The sequence below is a fragment of the Mus musculus genome, chromosome 8 (genome assembly GCF_000001635.26).
Source record: "Mus musculus strain C57BL/6J chromosome 8, GRCm38.p6 C57BL/6J".
Lineage (NCBI taxonomy): Eukaryota > Metazoa > Chordata > Mammalia > Rodentia > Muridae > Mus > Mus musculus.
This window is the reverse complement of record NC_000074.6, coordinates 39,624,463-39,644,495: the sequence shown is the minus strand read 5'-3', so window position 1 is coordinate 39,644,495 and position 20,033 is coordinate 39,624,463. Positions and strand designations below refer to the sequence as shown.

Genomic DNA, 20,033 nt, shown 5'->3' with positions numbered 1-20,033 from the left:
CCAGGAAGTGGGAGTGGGTGAGTTGGGGAGCAGGGGGAGGGGGAATATTATAGGGGATTTTCATAGAGGAAACCAGGAAAGGGGATAACATTTGAAATGTAAATGAAGAAAATATCTAATAAAAAAGTAAATCTAAACAAACAAGCTACACAAATGCTCTACCACTGAGTTACACCCCTGCCCACTTTTAGCTTTTTATTAGTTACCTTAGGGATGCGTTTAACATGCAGTTATTATAAACAGTATTGCTATTAGATTAGCACTTGTGTTTCTCAAATGCTGTATTGTTCTTGTGTTCTTTCACGCATTGCCTTCTCATGGTCGGTGCCTTCGGCTTACTGATTTGAGCCACAGTTTATTAAGAAACATGATTCTTCAGTTCTCCCCATTCCTTTTCCTTGGGGTCTCCCAAGTTCCCGAGGGGAGGCACCCAATGGAGATGTCTAATTTGGGTTTTCTCGTTGCCTAATGTTTGGCTGTGGGTCTCTCTGAATCTGCGCCCATCTGCTACTAGAGAAAGCCCTTCTGATTACAATTGCTCGGTACCAATCTATGAATGTAGCAGAATATTGTTACAGTCGAGGACACCAGAAAAAATATGATCCACAGAATGAACTAAGCAGAGCTCATAGGAGCTCACAGAGACTAAAGTAGAAATTACAGAGCCTGCCTGTCTGTACTGGGTCCTTTGCCTATAAATTGTTCTGTACCTTGCTGTTTTGTCGGACTCCTAACAGTGGGAGGGAGGTGTCTATGACTCATTTTCCTACTCTTGGAACCATTTTTTCTTCTACTGGGTTGCCTTGTGCAGCCTTATGAGGGTTTGTGCTTAGTGTTATTGTAACTTGTTATGTTGTGATTGGTTGATATCCCTCTGAGCCCTGCTTTTTCTGAAAGAAAGTGGATCATACGGAGAGTAGAGGTAATGTGAAGCAGAACTGGGAAGAGTGTGTTGGAGGGGAGAAACTGTGGTGAAGATGTATTGTATGAGATAATAATAATAATAATAATAATAATAATAATAGGAGGAGGAAGTTGAGAAAGAAAAGGAGGAGGAGGAGGAGGGAAAATTTCTTCTGTTTGGAGCACCAATAATTGCCTGTGGGATATGTTACATATTTCTTTCAGAAATATTAGTTGTAAATCTTAATAATGCAATATTGAATTTTTAAGTGGGTTATACTTTAACTGGAGGAATGTAACTGAATGGATAAGGAAACTGTACAAACCTCTGACCACGTGTCAGAAGGTACAGGGTTTTCCTTTCCTTTGAGCTGACTCTTCAGCCTCCTTTAGTCCACATGGTCCTATAAAATGCTGAAATGATTTACTAAGAGCATCACAGAGAGAGCTGAAGTAAGCAAGAGCATCATTGTTTACCTTGGTTAAATGCTGTATACTTTCCTTATGTTCTGCTCTTTGCTATAAAGACAGTGTGTGTGTGTGGGGGGGGGGAGTGATACAAAACAAAACATGGTATCTTTCTCTACACTGTACCACTGCAAGAAGACACAGTGAGAAATAATGAATGTTGTAGAAGCCACTCACAACGTATTAGCCAGGGATGGCTGATGGAATGTCAATTTTGTATCCTGCTCCAAAATTCTTGCTCCTCTTTGAATTTTAACTTCTCCTTTTCATTTTACAATGTCCTTTAAGGAAAGGGAATGAGTTATCTGACAAATTTAGATTTTGCTAACTTGTGCATTGAAGAGAAGGCTATTGAAGTACAATTCAGAGAAAGGTTTTCAACACACAACTGTGTCATTTCCTTTCCTTGTGGGCTAGATGCTGAAATACTGTGAGATAAAGATTTTAGGTTTCAATTGTAAAGAGAGGGAAGTGGATAAATCAGTGCTGTCTTCTTTACCAGCAATGACAAAAGAGGTATAGTTTAATTTATTTCTTATTTAAATTACTTATGTTGACAGTGAGTCTACTCTTGTACAAGTGTGTATGTGTGTGTGTGTGTGTGTGTGTGTGTGTGTGTGTATGTGTGTGTGTGTGTGTGTGTGAGAGAGAGAGAGAGAGAGAGCACAACAGACAGACAGACAGAGTATCTGATCAATAATTTCTAGTAAACTCTTATTCTACCACTAGTAGTTTAGTTTTGTTGCTTAACAGGTAAACTGGTAGTTAAAATTCTTGACATTGTCTTCAATAAAAATATAATACATATGCACAAAACAAACTAATTTGTAGTCAGATTAGCAAACAAACTTTGTCACATAACTATGTGTGTTTTGTTAAAATGCTGGCTTTGTTTAAAGTATTTTTTATAGCTTAGTGTGTTTCCTTGCCATTTTCTTCTTGTGAAATTTCTGGCTTTAACCTGATTGCTGTATTAATATTTCTTTGCTTAGAGAGTGAATGGCTGCCGAGTCTCTTCTGCTGCAACAGTTTGAATTACATATGAGGAAGAGATACAAAGAAAAAAAATACAGTTAATTTTGTAAGAAGTTCACAATTTAAAGCATATGGCCAAGCAGAACTAATATAATTCGGGCTTCTTCCGTAGAATAAAATTAGTTTTTGTAACTACTATGTGAATGGGAGGAGTTATTGCTTTAAAGGCAAAAGTGTTGGTGGGATGTTACAATTTAGGGTGATTTGGATGGGTGGGTAAGCCTTGCACAGCATAAAATTGGGCTGGTGTTATCACTGGCCATGTGGAACTGTGGCAGAGAAGTGACAGAGCTGAAATGATGAATGTATGGGGCAGCACCAGGGAGCTCACAGTATATGAGCGCATCAAACCTGATGGTCCTCACTTCCAGCTGTATAACATTGAGTAAATACCTAAGCCATTTATGTCTTGGTTTCCTAAATGCAAGATTAGGAGAGAATCTGTCTATAGAGCTCACAGAACTGCCTTGAAGCTAAAATAAGCAAAACTCATAAAGTAATACAGAATCGTAAAAAATGCTGATGCAGTTTATTGCCAGCTCTGTAGTAGGCAAGCTTAAAAATTACTTCAGTCTTCAAGTATTCCTTTACATTGATCGTATATTAACATTTTACACATATAAAAATTGTTCAAAGCTTTAAAAATAATCCCTGCTTTCTTAAAGTCATTTAGCTAAAAGAATGATATATTCGTCTTTCCACTTAGGAACAGTTTGTTAATTTTTTTATTTTTTCTGTTTTCATTTTTGAGAATTTTATAGAATATATTTTGATCATATTCTTTTTTGACATGTTTGGTTTTCGACTCGAACATTAGTACTTTTTATATTTTACTAGCAAGGACAATTGTCACTACTATAAGGCATAAACAGTCTTCAACAGGAGTCTTTATACATTCATTTTTATCATTGCATACACAAATACAATAACTTTAAAGGTGATATAAATTATCAGCTACCTATATTAAAAGCAGGGTTTTAATTTAAAAGAATAAGAAATGTTACATTGGAGAAATTTACCCCACTGTTAAGAAAAAATGACTGTAAAATGATCATGACAATTATAAGTATACATTTATCTTAGAAGAAATGATATGCAGAAATATGAACAGACAAATGGCCAGGCACATGGTCACAGGCCTCTTGTCCACCTGCTTGGAACACCAAGGTAGTCAGACAACAAGATGAAGATGTTCCTAGGCTAGAGAGTAAGTTCAATTCCAGTCTGGACAATTTCAGTCAGGTCTTGTCTCAAAATGAAAAGTAAGAGAGTACTACGGGTGTAGTTTTCTTGCAGCACCTTTACTGAGCAGAGAATTATCTCTAAGTCTAATGCTAGTATTCTGACGACAACAACAAAAAATTCTCAAATGGTTAGTAGATGCTAGATACACATAAATTCCTTAGTTACACATGGGTATACAAAAACTTCCCTAGAGTGTCCAAGCAATGGATATGAACAGGCAATAGCCAAGGTACAGTAAATAACGAATAATTGCATGAAAATATCTCTTCCACACTAATCATAAACAGGAAAACAAAGGTGTCTTAAATTATCACAATTCTTGTTAATATCTAAATAATTCTATGATGATGAACCTCACTCGTTTTAAAATTTTCACACTCATACATTATTCAAATATAATGTGTATTATAACCTCTTTTTAAATAACAGTAGATACTAAGATATTTAAAATAGTTATCACTTAGTGTAGTACTTCAACACTGGTGCAAAATCAAACAGAAGAATATCAAAAGAATAAGTCTAACCAACCACAGTACCTATGGCATCATTATTTATGTAAGTAAAATCGTGAGCTCCAGAAAGGGGGTGGTCATTAAAAAAAATGGTTATAGAAATGGGTTACTCATGTTTGATTAAATATCATATAGTTCATTACTTTCAAATTTGGAAAGACCATTCAAAGGAGAAAAAAACAGGATTTTTAAGCAAAATGTGTCACAGCAATCAACATGCACATTGCTGTAACATGGGGTAAAAGGAGACCTGTGAACAAAGACTTAAATGTCCTGTGAGGAATGAGGGGCTTTATTGTATTCAAGTGACTGGATGGTAGAAGTTGAATTTTATCCCAGCTTCCATGTCACTACATGGTTTTAATGATAACATGCCTGAAAATGAAGACTGCGGCTAGTGTTAACCTCTGAGTTCCTTCATATGGCTTTCCTGTTGCTGCTTCCAGGAACTTTTGACCCTTCATAAAAAGCTTATGTGGCAGAGATGCATTCCGATTCTCATGAGAACATACTGTTGATAGATTATACAAGCTCAAAGGATTTCACAATCCTTTATCAGGGTAAAGGCGTGTGCTGGGAAAAGTCACTTTGTGTGAAATTATTTGGCTCTTAACTTGGAAATCACATTTAAGGTCACAGAAAAATGCTGTAAAACAGTTCCCAGACTACTAACAAAGATTCGCCTCTGTATGTATTCTTACATTTCCAAAAAAGAAAAAAAGAAAAAAAAAGAATCAAATAAAAACTGAAATAATCTGGTAAATTTAATAATAAAATTATTTGAGGCAAAATGGAATGCACCAAGGATATCTATTTTGGGCCAGGTAACTAAGTTCATGGAAGTCTGAGAGAAGCATTTTCCAGTGTGTAACAAATTCTTTTTTTTTTTAATTCTATATATGTGAAATATGAACTTTCTTTCTATGAACTTTCTAGATGCATGAAATATAGTCATCCTTAAAAATATGTGGTCGTTTCCATCTATGTAATTTTTTCATGTTAATTTTTTGTTCTGTTTTTTGTTTGATGGCTCTGGGGATCAAACACAGAGCCTTGTGCCCGATACTAAGGCACTGAGATCATCATGGGAGTAAGTGGGCAGAGACTGCAGGGCCAGAGCTGGGCCAGAGCTGAGCCCTGACACATTCACAGTTAAGGCATAGGACACAGCACATTAGTACACCTGTGGTCATATAGAAGTCTGTTGGAGGAAGATTGCATGCCAAAGCCAGACTGGCTCACTTAGTGATACGTTGTCCCAAAACAAAATCAAAATCCATCAGAAAATAGCCAAAGGTTTGTCTGTGTCCTGGAGTGCTGGATCATTCTTCTTTACTCCACCACTAATTCAGCTTGTTCTCAGGTTTATGTTTCTCAGGTTTGTTTTCCTGATAAAACATTCTCTACATACCTGTTTTTCTCTCTCTGTTTCTCCCTCTCTCACTCCCTTCCCTCCCTTCCCTCCCTCCCTCCCTCCTTTCCCTCCCCCCACCTCTCTCTCTCTCTCTCTTTCTCTCTCTCTCTCTCTCTCTCTCTCTCTCTCTCTCTCTCTCTCTCACACACACACACACACACACACACACACACACACACACACACACACACACACACCATAAAGGGCTAAAACTATAGGCAGTAAAATGAGAGAAATCGCTCAACATGTGACAAATCTTTGTTGCTTCTGTAGCTCCTGAAGATTTTTGGTTATGAATTTGAATGTTTATAAAAGGCATCCCAGCAGTCCTATTGCTGAATGCAGATGTTGCCCGCAGTGATTAAAAACTCTACATCTACATTCAGCAAACACATTCATAATGCACACAGAACAGTGGTTGTCAGTGAGAGAACACTTTGCTTGGAAAAACATGAGGATGGGAGTCGGGACTGTTATAAGGTGGCTGCACTCCTACCATGTCCGTGAGAGCAACACTTATGAGAGTATCTGACCTGTCCTTCCACCCATTTGTATATTGTTGTGTATGAATTGCTCATGGCTTCAGGAACTCGGGGGTAGGGGGTGGGGGTGGGTAAAGCACACAGTACAAGAAGGAACGTTCACCTGTGCAAACACAAGGAAGCCATCATCGTGCTGGCTGAAGACTTCAGCAGGGCCTGCACTGAGGTCAGTCCTATTTCTTTCAGTAACCCCTTTGCCATGTCTTTATTTAAGCCCAGCACACTTACTGCTTCCCGGAGTGAGCTGTGCTGTACTGTAATTCTACTTTGGTTTATCAGGGCATGGGCATTTTAGCCGTTGAGAATATCACTGAAAGGAAACCAGAGACGCAGTGAACATCTAGAGGGTGAACACTGGGTTAGATAAACATCCCCCAAACTAAATCACCCCCTCGCCCCTCCCCCCCCCCAAAAAAGTCATCCTGGGCAAAATCTAGTAAAGTGTCCCTGAAAGTGGCAGTAGGCCAGTTGAGATTGACCAAATGCAAAAGAATGCAGAGGGGGACTAGGCAGAGGCATCTGTCCATGTTCCTAAGCTCTAAAGAGCAAGCCTGGCTCTGGGACCAAAAGGATGAAACAGAAAATATATAAAAAGAGAGAAATGAATTCACAGTTTTAACCAAAATATTCCAACCAGGCTCAAACGTCCTTATATTAGTGTTCTGACCTCCAGAAAGGCTGAGGCGAAGATAGGAAATACTCATCTTGATTATGCAGGAAGCTCGGGCTGTGGAAGCAGGAAGATAAGCCTGTCTCACACTGCCAAGGGAAGGCTTTGGGGATATATGTAGTTTCAAGTCATAGCAGCACACATGCGCGCACACACACACACACACACACACACACACACACACACACACACACACCTACATAAACACACATGGGGGTGCTGTGGCTGGGTGTGCATGCCTATATAATATATGTGTATGCATATACACATATGTGTGTGTATGTATATGACCAATTGAAACACTAAGTTCTTATGGGGCCTGTTATGTTCATATAGGGTCAAAGATGTCAGTGAAAGACTGGAAATAAAGCCAAACTCCCTTAGATTCTGAATCACAAATAAACAGAAGGAGCTAGAGAAAGTACCCAAGGAGCTGAAGGGTTTTGCAGCCCCATAGGAAGAACAACAACATGAACTAACCAGTACCCACAGAGCTCCCTGGGACTAAACCACCAACCAAAGAAAACTCATGGCTCTAGCTGCATATGTAGCAGACAATGGCCTAGTTGATCATCAATGGGAAGAGAGGCCCTTGATCCAGTGAATGTTCTATGCCCCAATGTAGGGGACTGCCAGGGCCAGGAAGCAGGAGTGGGTGGGTTGGGGAATAGGGGGAGAAGGAAAGGGATAGGGGGTTTTTGGAGGGGAAACCAGGAAAGGTGATAACATTTGAAATGTAAATAAAGAAAATATCTAAGGAAAAGAAGAAGAAGAAGAAGAAGAAGAAGAAGAAGAAGGAGGAGGAGGAGGAGGAGGAGGAGGAGGAGGAGGAGGAGGAGGAGGAGGAGGAGGAGGAGGAGGAGGAGAAGGAGAAGGAGAAGGAGAAGGAGAAAGGAGAAGGAGAAGGAGAAGGAGAAGGAGAAGGAGAAGGAGAAGGAGAAGGAGAAGGAGAAGGAGAAGGAGAAGGAGAAGGAGAAGGAGAAGGAGAAGGAGAAGGAGAAGGAGAAGGAGAAGGAGAAGAGTTATTTCTGTCTCCAAAAGAACTCACCTCTGCAGTCCACTGATTTTCTAAATAGTCACCTCACCTGGCAATCAAAAACTAACACGTGAGCTTAACATCTTAGAAAGTCAAATAAAATCATAAAATCATTGAGTCAACAATTATAATGTGTATTCAAAGTACCAGGGTGCCTGAAGCTCGGGTAGTGTAATGTTGAACAAAGCAGGCATGTATCCACCAGCCAGTAGTTTATACTCTCGTCTTTTTTTCAGGTACAAATATTTTTATCTTAATTCAGAAATCTTCCTACATAGAGAAATGAGTAGACGGCCTGCAATGTTTTCTTTGCATTTAAGCAAAAATGAACTCGTACTTACTTGTTTGGAGAAGGACCAGTAACAGCCAGTAAAGAAACGACAGAAAGCCTTCATGAACAGAGTGAATAGGGTTTTTCCAGCTGAGCTCAAAGTCACAAGTTTTATCCACTAGGCCTTAGTCATTTTGAATGCGGCTTTGACCTGATTATAGAGCTGTTCTAGTGTTAACTCCGTGTTGTTTCCTTGCTCATTTGTTTTGCTTGATGGGTAAAAATCATTGTCCACATTTCATCGTGCATTAAAAGGGAAACGCCTGGATCCTGGGGTCCAAATCTGCTTCCTTCCTGGTCAGTCTCCAGGGCTATTTGTCACACATTTACTTAATTGTTTAACGGATTCTGCTTGCTTATGAGAGTCTCACAGTGTGGCCCAGGCTGGTGTTAACTCTGCATTCCTCTTGCCAGTCTCTTCCAAGTGCCAGGATTACAGATAGTGAGGTTGTAGGCGCATGCCATTGTGACTCACAATTGGACATTTTCATCTTTTTGTGGTGGAGCCGTCGCTCTGCATTTAATTCTATAGGATCTACAGCACCCTGTGACTTGCAACATATCTGCTTCCTTTGGTTTGGGCTTTTCCTTTTTTTTTTACCTGAAGAGAGAGAGGGGCGGGGCAGGAAGGGAGGGAGAGGGAGGGGGAGGGGGAGGGGGAGGGAGAGAGTTAGTTTCTGGTCCTCCCGGTTCCCTTCCCTTATCCCCTTGTACTGGTGGCAAATCCTGTAAAGATCACAATCGTCAGACTGAACAACTTAAGATTTGTGAAAACCGATTCTCAGAAATGATCAACGTGCAAGGCATGTCTGTGTGAGTGGCCAAATGAATAACCCTCTTGGCCATAGTTTTACAAGTCTGTTGACAGGGGTTTAGTCACATCCTTGCTAGTCTGTGAATCTCCCAAAGCAGCAAGTGCCTTTAGGTATAAGTGATGGTCCTCTGTCTCCAGCCCAGGCTGGAGGGCTTCTTCCTGACCCTGTTGTGAATTCAGTTAAAACTGCAGCAAAACATCCCTCAGCAGTGGAGTAGATAAAGAAAGATTAGATGATGTTGATTCTTGCTAAATTAGTCAACCTGCCTGAACTGTGACCCACAAAACAACGTTATTCCATTTATCTTCAAGGACAATGTTCGTAAAATGCAGACCATTCAGCCACAATCAGCACCATTTCTTGAAAATTTATTAGAATCTTTAAAAAAAAATTTAAACATTTTTATTAGATATTTTCTTCATTTACAGTTCAAATGCTATCCCCAAAGCCCCTTTATATCCCCCCCCCCGTTCCCCAACCGTCCCACTCCTGCTTCCTGGCCCTGGCATTCCCCTGTACTGGGGCATATGATCTTTGCAAGACTAAGGGCCTCTCCTCCCATTGATGTCCAACTAGGCCATCATCTACTACATATGCAGCTAGAGACATAGTTCTGGGGGTTACTGGTTAATTCATATTGTTGTTCCTTCTATAGGGTTGCCGACCCCTTTAGCCCCTTGGGTACTTTCTCTAGCTCCTTCATTGGGGGCACTGTGTTCCATCCAAGAGATGACTGTTAGAACTTCAAACATTAAGATGTAGTTTAATGGTTAAAGGACCTATGAACTTTTGAGTGATACCTCCATTTTAATGTCTAATACCACAAGAAAAGAGTAAAAGAACAAAAGGAGTAAGAAACTTTGTGTTTTAATTAAATTCACTTGTTTCAATGTAAAAATTAATTTGATTTTACTTAGTTTTTTTCATAATTGGAATTAAGCATGGGACATGACACAGGCTTAGTAAATGTTTCACCAATGCCCTAATCTTGGTCATAATTAAATTTGTGAAATATAAAACTGTAACCATTAGTGAGTGTTATATGATATCTTGATGTATCATATTTATTGTGTCATATGAAAATAATGTTTAACATTTCTTTTTGTTGAAAAATTTCAAGATTCTCTTTACTACCTTTTCAATGTGCAAGGTAATGCTGTCATGTGCAGTCTCCTGACTGTGCAATACCAGACCAGACTCTTTGCTTCTATCATAAATGACACAGTACCTATAGATCTAGAATTGTAAATTGTTGACCCTCTCAGTTCATGTATCAGGAAGACTGGCATTGTAGCCCATTTAGCTCTTATTCAAGACATGCAAGACCATTGATACCTGTCAATAGAGATAAGGCATAGATTGCTAAGTAGAACATTGACTGAATTTGAATAATGGAAGAATAGATTTATGTTGTGTATTACAAAACCCAAAGGAAACATAAAGAGTAGAAGAGAGAGAAGGAGAAAAAAGGAGGGAGGGAAGGAGGGAAAGAAGACACGATGGAAGGGAAGGAAAGAACAGTAACTTTTGTCTGGTTTAAAGACCATTTCTTCCCACTGGGTTGCTTCAACCAGCCTCCATGTGAAGGGATGTGTCTATTCTCGTCTTAATTACTATCCTGTGTTTAGTTGATATCCCTGAGATGCCTGATCTTTGCAGAAGAGAAAGGAGGAATTGATCTGGGTGAGGGGTGGGACATGTAGGTGGCAGGTATTGGGAGGAGAGAAGCAATGTAATACAAGAAAGAAGAATAAATTAATTAATGAAGTAAAAGCAACAACAATCAAAAAGAAAAATTACTTTTGCCTGTGTGTCTAAATCTAGTGACTTGACCATATCTTTCTAAACTGATAAAGAGATGCCTTGGCAAGGAAGTCTGGCTCGTTAAGCTATGTTCAATAAATTCAGTCCAGAAAGTCACTGGAAATATTTGTTCCAAACATGTATAACTATTTGTTCTAAGGGAAGTCATGTTTTCTCTCTAGCTAGTTGATTTTGTCACTTGGATAATTTTTTTTTCATTAGAAAAGTAAGACTCCTCCTCTTCACGTGCAAAGGCCACACATCTGTAAACACAGACGCCTCTGTACAGAGAACAACACAGCAATGAATCCTCAAGGATTCCCCCTTTTAAATCTGTTTTTCATGGCTTTGCAGTGTATATCTGAGTGCATGACTGTGTGCATGTGAGTGTGTGTGTCTGGAGGAGTTGCAACTGAGCAGATGTGTAGTTGTGGATGGAGACCCGGAATCAGTGCTGTGTATTTTCTTCTATTGCTTTGCTCCATATTCTTTGAGACTGGATCGATCATTGTGCACTAGACTCACATTAGTTGCCTGCACTGACTGGTCAGAGCAGTGCTGGGAAATCTCCTGTCTCTTATTTCCAAGCATCAGAGCTACACTGCTTGTAGCTTCTCAGGGAGTGCTTGGCATCCAGATTCAGGTATTCATGCTTGAGTAGCAGGCATCTCGTTGGAATCTATCTCCCTGGTCCCATAAATCTGATATATATTTTTTTAATTTAAATAGAAAGTCATGAGAAAGATTCATATAGTGGTCTATATGATGTGTGTATTTAATTAGACATTTTTGCTGGCTAAAATTGGATCTTAATTATAAATATTAACTTGTAACACCATGAAAACCAACCTGAGCAATTTTACATGGCATTCTTGTATTCTAAATGTGTTTGACAGATGACAGAGAATCAGAGGCTCTGCCCTCATGAACAAGAGGATGCTGACTGCAGTTCAGAATCCGTGAAATTTGACGCACGTTCAATGACAGCATCCCTTCCTCACAGTAAGTGGAAAATGATAGGGTGACACAGGTAGTTGTTTGGGTGGCTTAAGTCAGTAGAGATTTGTCTGTCTGTCTGCCTGTCTCCTCACAGTTCTCTGTCCCAGAAGTCTTAAATCAAAGTATCCAAAGGGTCACAGGTCATTTAAAGGCCATGTCTATTCCCAGCTTCCAGGGATTTCTGACAATTTGTGGTAACCCTGGCATTTAACTGCATCACTGCCCCCCTCTACTTCCTGCTTCAAAGATATTGATTGTTTTCCTGTGTGATCAGATCATTTTTTCTCTTGTTATAAAGATACAACTATTATATCAGAATCAACCTCACATCACAACACATGATTTATAGTCAACTAATCTGCACTGTCCCTGGTTCCAATTAAAATCACCTTTATAATTATCAAGGATCAGCACTTCTTCGTATCTTTTTGAGAGATAAACATCCTGCTTGCAGCAGATGAATGAGATTATTATACAGAGGGACTACATTAAGCAGCATCTAAAGTTAAGCAGCATCTAAGCATTTTAAGTTGACGGGACAGTCTACTAACCCTTGATGCCCATACCTGAGAAAATGGGTGGAGAGGGAAGAGTTAGACATTTCAGATGGAAGAAACATCATGCAAAACCTTCAAAGATCACACATGAGTTCAAATCTCAGCCCTTAGATAAAACTCAGATGTGACAGTTTACATGTATAATTCCACTTTGGGGAAATAAGGTACAGGAAGATCCCTGGGGATTGCTGGGCAGCCAGTGTAACTGAATCTGGGATTCCTGAGTCCAGTGGGAGAACTTGTCACAAAAATGAAGTGCAAAGGGACAGAGTCGAGGAAACTTGCTCTTTTGGAAGACCTGGGTTTGGTTCCTAGCATGCACATGTCAACTCATAACCATCTGTGACTCCAGTTCCAGGTGATCTGACCCCTGACCTCCACATGTTCTGGTGGAAGAAGATGTCCAAGCATTGACCATGAACTTACACAGGAACCCACATGCCCACACAATGTGTATATGTATATACATAGCTCCACTGCTATACAACATCCCATTAGAGAAATACACATTCTATGTAAATGCATACCAAAGAGATAAGTACAGTTCTATCCATAAGATATGTAAATAATTTTTCCCACTAAAATAATTGTGTGTTACATTCAAATCATCTGAGTTATACAAACATAAAATCATATATAATTAAGTTCTCTTACTTGTGTGACAAGCACTTCATCCACTGAATCTTATCTCTAGCACCAATTACAAAGATTCAAATCAAAGTTTTTAATAATAGTCTGGGATTTGTTCCATTTTCTTTTGCTTTGTTTTAGGCACTAAAAATGGCCCCTCCCTTCAGGAGAAGTTGAAGTCCTTCAAGGCTGCCCTCATTGCTCTCTACCTCCTTGTGTTTGCAGTACTAATACCTGTTGTTGGAATAGTAACAGGTACTGTATCCGAGACTTTTGGAACTGCATTCATCTGCTTATTGTAAAACCAGAGCTATAGCAGCTGCTATACGAATGCGAAACTCTCCTCAATTTCAACAATTGAATGGAAACAGATTCTATAATGTTAAGTAGAAACCTTTTCTTTTATTCAAGCAGAATGTAAGGGAGTAAAATAAAAATTTTGACATAAAGAAAATGGGCTAGGTTTATGCCTGTCTCTCCTCCCTCTTTCCTTTCTCCCCAACTCCTCCACTATCCCTCTATTTTTCTCAAAAATCATCATATACATATATATCAATTTGTAAACAGTCTCTGGGTTTATTATATGTTGCTTGACTGTATGTGCATTTATTAGGTCTGACCTCTTAATACTGGATAACACGTCAGGAAGCCCATCCCTGTAAATGATTGATTCTTTACCAGAAACCATTAACAGCCTATATGTAGCTCTTGATCCAGGGGGTAGGGCCTTGTGAGATTTATTCCATCTATACTGAAATGGCAATCAGTATTATCATTTTCAAGTCTTTTCTCATTGATCACATTGTTGGCATTTCATTAGTGCAGATCCCAGGCATACATAGAAGACACCATCTCTCAGTAGATACCCTGATCCTCTGACTATTACAGTCTTTCTGTCCCCCTTGTCTATGATGTTCACTGAGTCTTACATGTACAGCTTGTGTTATCAGTGTATAATTTGGAATAGGTTTACCACAGTCCTTTGTACTCTAGATTTTGGCGAGTTTTTGGATTTCTGCACTAATCTCAATCCAGGGGAGCGAGGGGAATCTTCTCTGACAAGATGTGAGAGTTATATTTACTGGTGGTTAAAGATAATAAGTATTTAGGATGCAGTTAGAAAATTACTGTAGTGACATGGCAGTGATATGTTCTCTCGTCTAGGTTTATAGTACTAGGCATCATGAGCAGGAGGGAATATTATCACAAGTGACAAAATTTTATTTAAATTCTCTCTCTCTCTCTCTCTCTCTCTCTCTGTGTGTGTGTGTGTGTGTGTGTGTGTGTGTGTGTGTGTGTGTGTGTATGCATGTCTGTAATGTTAAGCAAACATAAAATAATGCAGAGGATGCATTTTTATTTACTTAGGATGTTGTTAACTTCTTTCAAAGTTTTACATATATCTTTTACATGTACTCTTAGACATGACTGAGATTAGATTCTCCTCTTGTTTTTGCAAATGCTAATGCATTTGAGTTTTATACTGCAGTTGTTCATTGCTGTTACATGTAAATGTAATTGAATTTTCATATTAAACTTTCTTTAATCTCTTTTTGTTTTGTTTTGTTTTAAAGAAAGTGCTGGTAAAATTCAGACTATTTCAAAATTATACTCCTCAGTTTTGTATACTTCTAGTGATGGGCAACAATGCTCCTGAAATTCCAGTTAGTATATAGTAAAAACTTCCCCCAAAAGTGAATGAACTTAACCATGGTTCTTTAGCATGTCTCCAGAAACTTTCCAAGCATGTAGAGAAAATAATCCTCTGCTTCTGAAGTACTTGTCAGTATGAAAACAAACACATTAATTTACACTAACAATGCCTATCCGAAAACAAAACATGCCTGATTTGCGGAAAGCTTTTCATGCCAAGTGTGAAAATCAGACAGGAATATCACATCATGACTGTCTCTAGTCGATGTGTTTCACATGCTGTAATTTAAAACATATATCAACTGCAACACAGCAATAGCTGTAAAAAATTTAAAAGTATGGTATGCTACTTGGGTTCTAAGTGATGTTCTCCAGAAAAATATTTCTCTAAGAAGTTGGCTTGAGCTGAGATGACAGTTTTAAATGAATGCTTTTTGTTTGCTTGCTTGCCTGTTTTGCTTTTGTTTGTTTTGGGAGGAATTATTATTGTTGTTGTGGTTATGAATATGTTTTATCCCTTTTCCCAGGCTGTCTTCTAATTGTAGCTAAGGATGACTTTGAATAGCTAGTCGTCCTGCCCCTACCTCTAAGTGCTGAGGTCAGGGCATCAACAGATTTAGTTTACATGGGGCTAAAATTGAACTCAGGAAAACCTGAATGCGAGCAAACTATTCTATCAACTGAGCTACTATCCCAAAATAGACCTCTTGGATTTTAATGGATATTCTACTTCCCTGGTCTTGTCATTCTTTTTATTTTCTCTATGCTTCCTCCCCCCACACACACTACATCTTGCTATATGCTAATCAAGAGAAAGGCTTAGGAAAATTTCATATGAATATGCACATTAATCTACCTAAGAAAATGCTCCTAAATATAAAACCAAAGTTCCATTGTTAAGGGAAACTTGAGAGAGTATCTCAAAACACATTAAAAATTCTACTCAGGAAGAAAAGCTAAGGAAATTAACAACAATTGTAAAAGCAGCTATTGTTTTATCATTTTGCATCATTTACCATGCCTGAGCACCAGGCTATAAACTTTCAGCATATTCTCTTAATACATCTTTACAATTACCCTTTCAGCAGACACTATAATTATCTTCATTATCCACACCAAAATACTGAAACTCCTTGGTAATGGAGCATGCATTTCTATCTATGACTTTTGCATCTTAACCTCTCTTGTGTACTGTCTCTCAGTGTAATTTGGTTATGATAATAAAACATGATTGTCCAGAAAAAAATCCATGGAAATAGAATTTTCAAAATGTCAACCAAGAAAATATTTCTTTTAGAAAAGCTCCTGTTTTAGCCATTAAAAACAACTAAAACAAAAATCCAAGCATTGCAACCAAAGCAAACTGTGAACAAATTACAGTGATTGAATAAAGGGATTAGATGTTTCTAACAGCATATATTCCTCATTTCCCCATAAGCAAGGTTGTGTACATGTTGTTCATGTTTACGGACTTATCTACAGTGTGAAATACAAATTTGAATGATGTGACCTTACATGGTGTCAACAAATATACACCAGTTAGAATTTGGGTACATTTCATCTCTTTTATGCAAACCACAGTCTACAGAACCTACCTCAAGGACTTTGATAGGTCATGATCAAGCAAAATAGAAGCATGAATAGAATCCAGGCTTGTAATCAAGTTTAAAGTTCTTGGGCTATAACAAAATATTACCAAGTCAAACATTTGCTCTGGGATTGCCAGAAATTGATCTGTTGTTTTCTGTTTCCTAAAATTATAATAGGTACCTCTTAAGACAGATAGGAAATAGAGTGTTCCCATCTTATAAACTAATACTTGTTTCAAATTCACCAGAATTTTAAGCAGAGCTCATTGTGACTATCATGTACTCAGAACAGGTAGTTGTTGATGAATTTATAACTCTTAGTGTCAGATCACAATGTCTTTCAAAGAGAGCTAAAATGTATTGCATATAGAGACATGATATCAAACGATTACAAATGTAGACTGCAGAAAGTTATGACACGACATACGAATTGGTAGCTGAAGTAAAATGAACATAAAGCTTTCAACTTAAAGTAGCTAGTATGTGAAAACTTGTTTTACTATTCTTGTGGCATGCATTATATGATATCTTTCTCAAAGAATGTGAAGTATTCCTGACAGAAAACAGCATCATAAGACTGGACCAGGATGAGAAGGTATGTTATAGAGCTGATGTGTATAAATTATTACTGAAATACAAAGTATCTTTTCTCAAAATAATATAAATGTTGAATGGACAAAGATATTACTACATGAAAGAGTAAACATGATGTGTAGAATCAAATATCACTAGGTCCCCAGGTATTTGCATAGGACATAAAAGTTTGCCTTCTTTCAGTATAAAATAAAGTCATTACAGAATGCCATCTCTCCAGGAAAAGATGAAAAATGTGAACTTTTAAAAATATAGACTCTGATATTCTTTTTAAATTTACTTTTGAGATTATAATATAATTGTACATGTTACAGCATTTTCCCTTCTGTTTCCTTCCTCCAAACCCTCTTACATACCCTCCCTACTCTCTTTCAAATTAATGGCCTTGTTTTTACTATTGTTATTACATGTATATGTAATATATATGTGCTTATGTATATATACATATTATATGTATATATGTACATATATACACATATATCACACATGTTATATACATGCATGTAATATATGCATATAATAGCAATAGTGCCAGCTCAAACTGTATCATCTTATTTGCATGTTTTCAGCATTGGTTTTTTTGACATTAAAAAAACAGTTTGTTTGTTCTTCCCTGGGAAAGATCACCTCTCCTATTCCCAGCTTTGTTAGTTTTGTATAGCTCCTTGTGCAAGGTCTAGGTCTTGTGGACCTTTTGCTGTTCACTTTTATATGTCCATTGGTGGATTAGAGTCCATGATCATCATGGTGAAGAGCAAGTGGGGAAGAAGGCAGGTATGGCTCAGAGAACTCGCATCTTGAGACACAATCATGAGGAAGAGAGAGCTACCTTGAATGACTTTAGTCTTATGAAACTTCAACTCTCACCTCTATTGACGTACCTCTCCTACAAGGTCCAACTTCCTAATCCTCTTCAACAGGTGTACTAACTGTGGAAACAAAAGTTTAAATATATGAGTGTTTGGAGCCTTCTCATTAAATCCACCACAGTTAATTTGTAATTGCTGCAGTTTGGATTCTAAGGTTCATATATGCATGCCCAGCAAGCCCTATGAAGCTAAATGCTCCAGGACTTGAGTTAGCCATTTGTAAAGAAAGTTAAATTAGTTTCATGTATGATTAAGAAAACAAGAAATATTATATTTTTAAAAATGAATAAAATGTCTTTATTGTCAAATTAAAATTCTAGTTCATATAACCTTTTGCAAAATCCATTCTCTTTTATCTATGCTGAAGAAATATTTATTTTACTATATGAAAAAGAGGTTGCTTTCAAAGTAAAATGATATAGTGAAGCAAATATGGCATAGGTCTAATAAAATAAAATACAAATTACTATGTTTACAAATATAACTCAGTTGAGTAAGGAATATTTGTGGCTATACGAATCCTATAAGATATTCCTTTATGTATGTAGTCAATAGAATTTTATCGATGCTGGCTGCCTGAAATAAGGTCTAAATATTTATTCAACCCAGTCTCAACTACTGTTGAAACGGAAAGCATTTTTACATGGTTCAAGAAATCTAAGCAAGGACAGGGTAGAAAAATACCAAGAACAAATTGACAAGTGAGGCATAGAGGAGGCTTCCAGAATCACACTGTTCCAGTGAAATCACAAATTTACTGATAGTACTAAGTAGACATTTTTGTTGTCTTATTTAATTCTTTTGGTTTTTTTTTTTGTTGTTGTTGTTTTTGTTTTTCAAGACAGGGTTTCTCTGTATAGCCCTGGCTGTCCTGGAACTCACTTTGTAGACCAGGCTGGCCTCGAACTCAGACATCTGCCTGCCTCTGCCTCCCAAGTCCTGGTATTAAAGGCATGCACCATCATGCCCAGCATGTCTTATTTAATTCTTAAAAACTCTGTAATACTGGTTACAACTAAGAAATTCAGGAGATTCACATATGGCTATATATTTAAATATTTTGCCCGTGTGAAGGTGTACTTTTCCTGTTCTATATTATCAAATGTGAAAAACATTATGCATCAAACTAAGGATGTAAAAGGAGCATGCAGACAAAAATATATACATAGCTATAATCTGTTAAGTTTCATCAAATATATATTATTATAGAATAGTGGTAAATATTTTAGTATTTACTTCATCATATATAATTACAGCATATGTAATTTTATCTTTAAACGTGATGTTTTTGTTTTCCTTTATTTATGTATTTATTTCATTCTATACCATTCTGAAAAGATAATTAGCTCATATAGAGAACATATAGCCATTTGCAAACATGCTTCAGCAGCTCATTATAGTTCCCAAATTTCATGGAACAGAGTGGTTATTTTTGAGGATGTGATTCATCACGAGACTGCTTTTCAAAAACATTGAATGTGTTACTCAAAGTAGAAACAAACTTAATGTGGAGAATTTCTAGGGAAATCTGGCAGGTCTATGCTAGGATAGAATGTACTTGCCAAATATTTTTAAATAAGATTATTAAATTAAAATTAAAAAGTGCTGATAATACAACACTAAATTAAAAGTTTCCAGATTCTGTGATTCTGAGACTGGGAAAGCTATGCAGAAGCATCATGAGTCTGAGGTTAGAGTGGGCTGTATAACATCATCAAGGCCAAGCTGAGCTACACGCTGAAGTTCTGTATCACAAACCAAATAAAATAATAATAATAATAATGATAATAATAATAATAATAATAATAATGGAAACAAATGTTTTGATAAATCTGCAATCAAACATTAGACTTTAGACTAATAATACATATGGTAAATTATTTTTCATATTTGCTGCTATGATTAAATATTTTACAACAGGAGAAAATAGTGTAACGTGAACAATGCATTTTTAAAGAGAACAAATGTGTCTTCCCAATTTTATCTTAGGAAAACTAACCTGTTTAACTAAAGTGACTACTTTTCTGGTATCTTCAGTGATAAACCAACAGTTTACCAATCCCGTAGATGACATTGGTCTTCTGATTATTCTGTGTATTGATTTTGTAATTGTAATTTTAATATAAATATGTCCAACAGGATAATTTCAGAAGAGTTGTTTAAGGTGAACTCTTTTCTAGCAACAGTAAATAGCCCATGACTCAGGTGCAGAACACTTCAGTCTGTAGAATTTTCTCTAATTGACAAAGAATTGTTAAGAAGACTAACAATAAGAAATCAGAAAGGCTGATCTATACTGGATTAATTTCTAACATAAAAATCATAGAGGTGACTATGTGATTTATAATAATATACTGAGTCTAATCAA

The 20,033-nt window shown here is 37.4% G+C and overlaps 1 protein-coding gene across 4 annotated transcripts in view; it reads left to right on the top strand.

Annotated features, from left to right (window-relative positions):
* The first annotated feature begins 1,745 nt into the window (after positions 1-1,745).
* Positions 1,746-20,033, top strand: part of Msr1 (macrophage scavenger receptor 1) — a 99,519-nt gene continuing 81,231 nt past the window's right edge. For 2 of the 4 annotated variants that reach the window (NM_001113326.1, NM_031195.2), the window contains exons 1-3: positions 1,818-1,887; positions 11,671-11,776; positions 13,102-13,215. In NM_001113326.1, coding sequence (NP_001106797.1) covers positions 1,876-1,887; positions 11,671-11,776; positions 13,102-13,215 — 232 coding nt within the window. In that variant the 5' untranslated portion in view covers positions 1,818-1,875. Of the gene's footprint in view, positions 1,888-8,677; positions 8,732-11,670; positions 11,777-13,101; positions 13,216-20,033 lie in introns of those variants that run through there. The other 2 variants (XM_006509311.3, XM_006509312.3) reach the window with 2 other exon arrangements.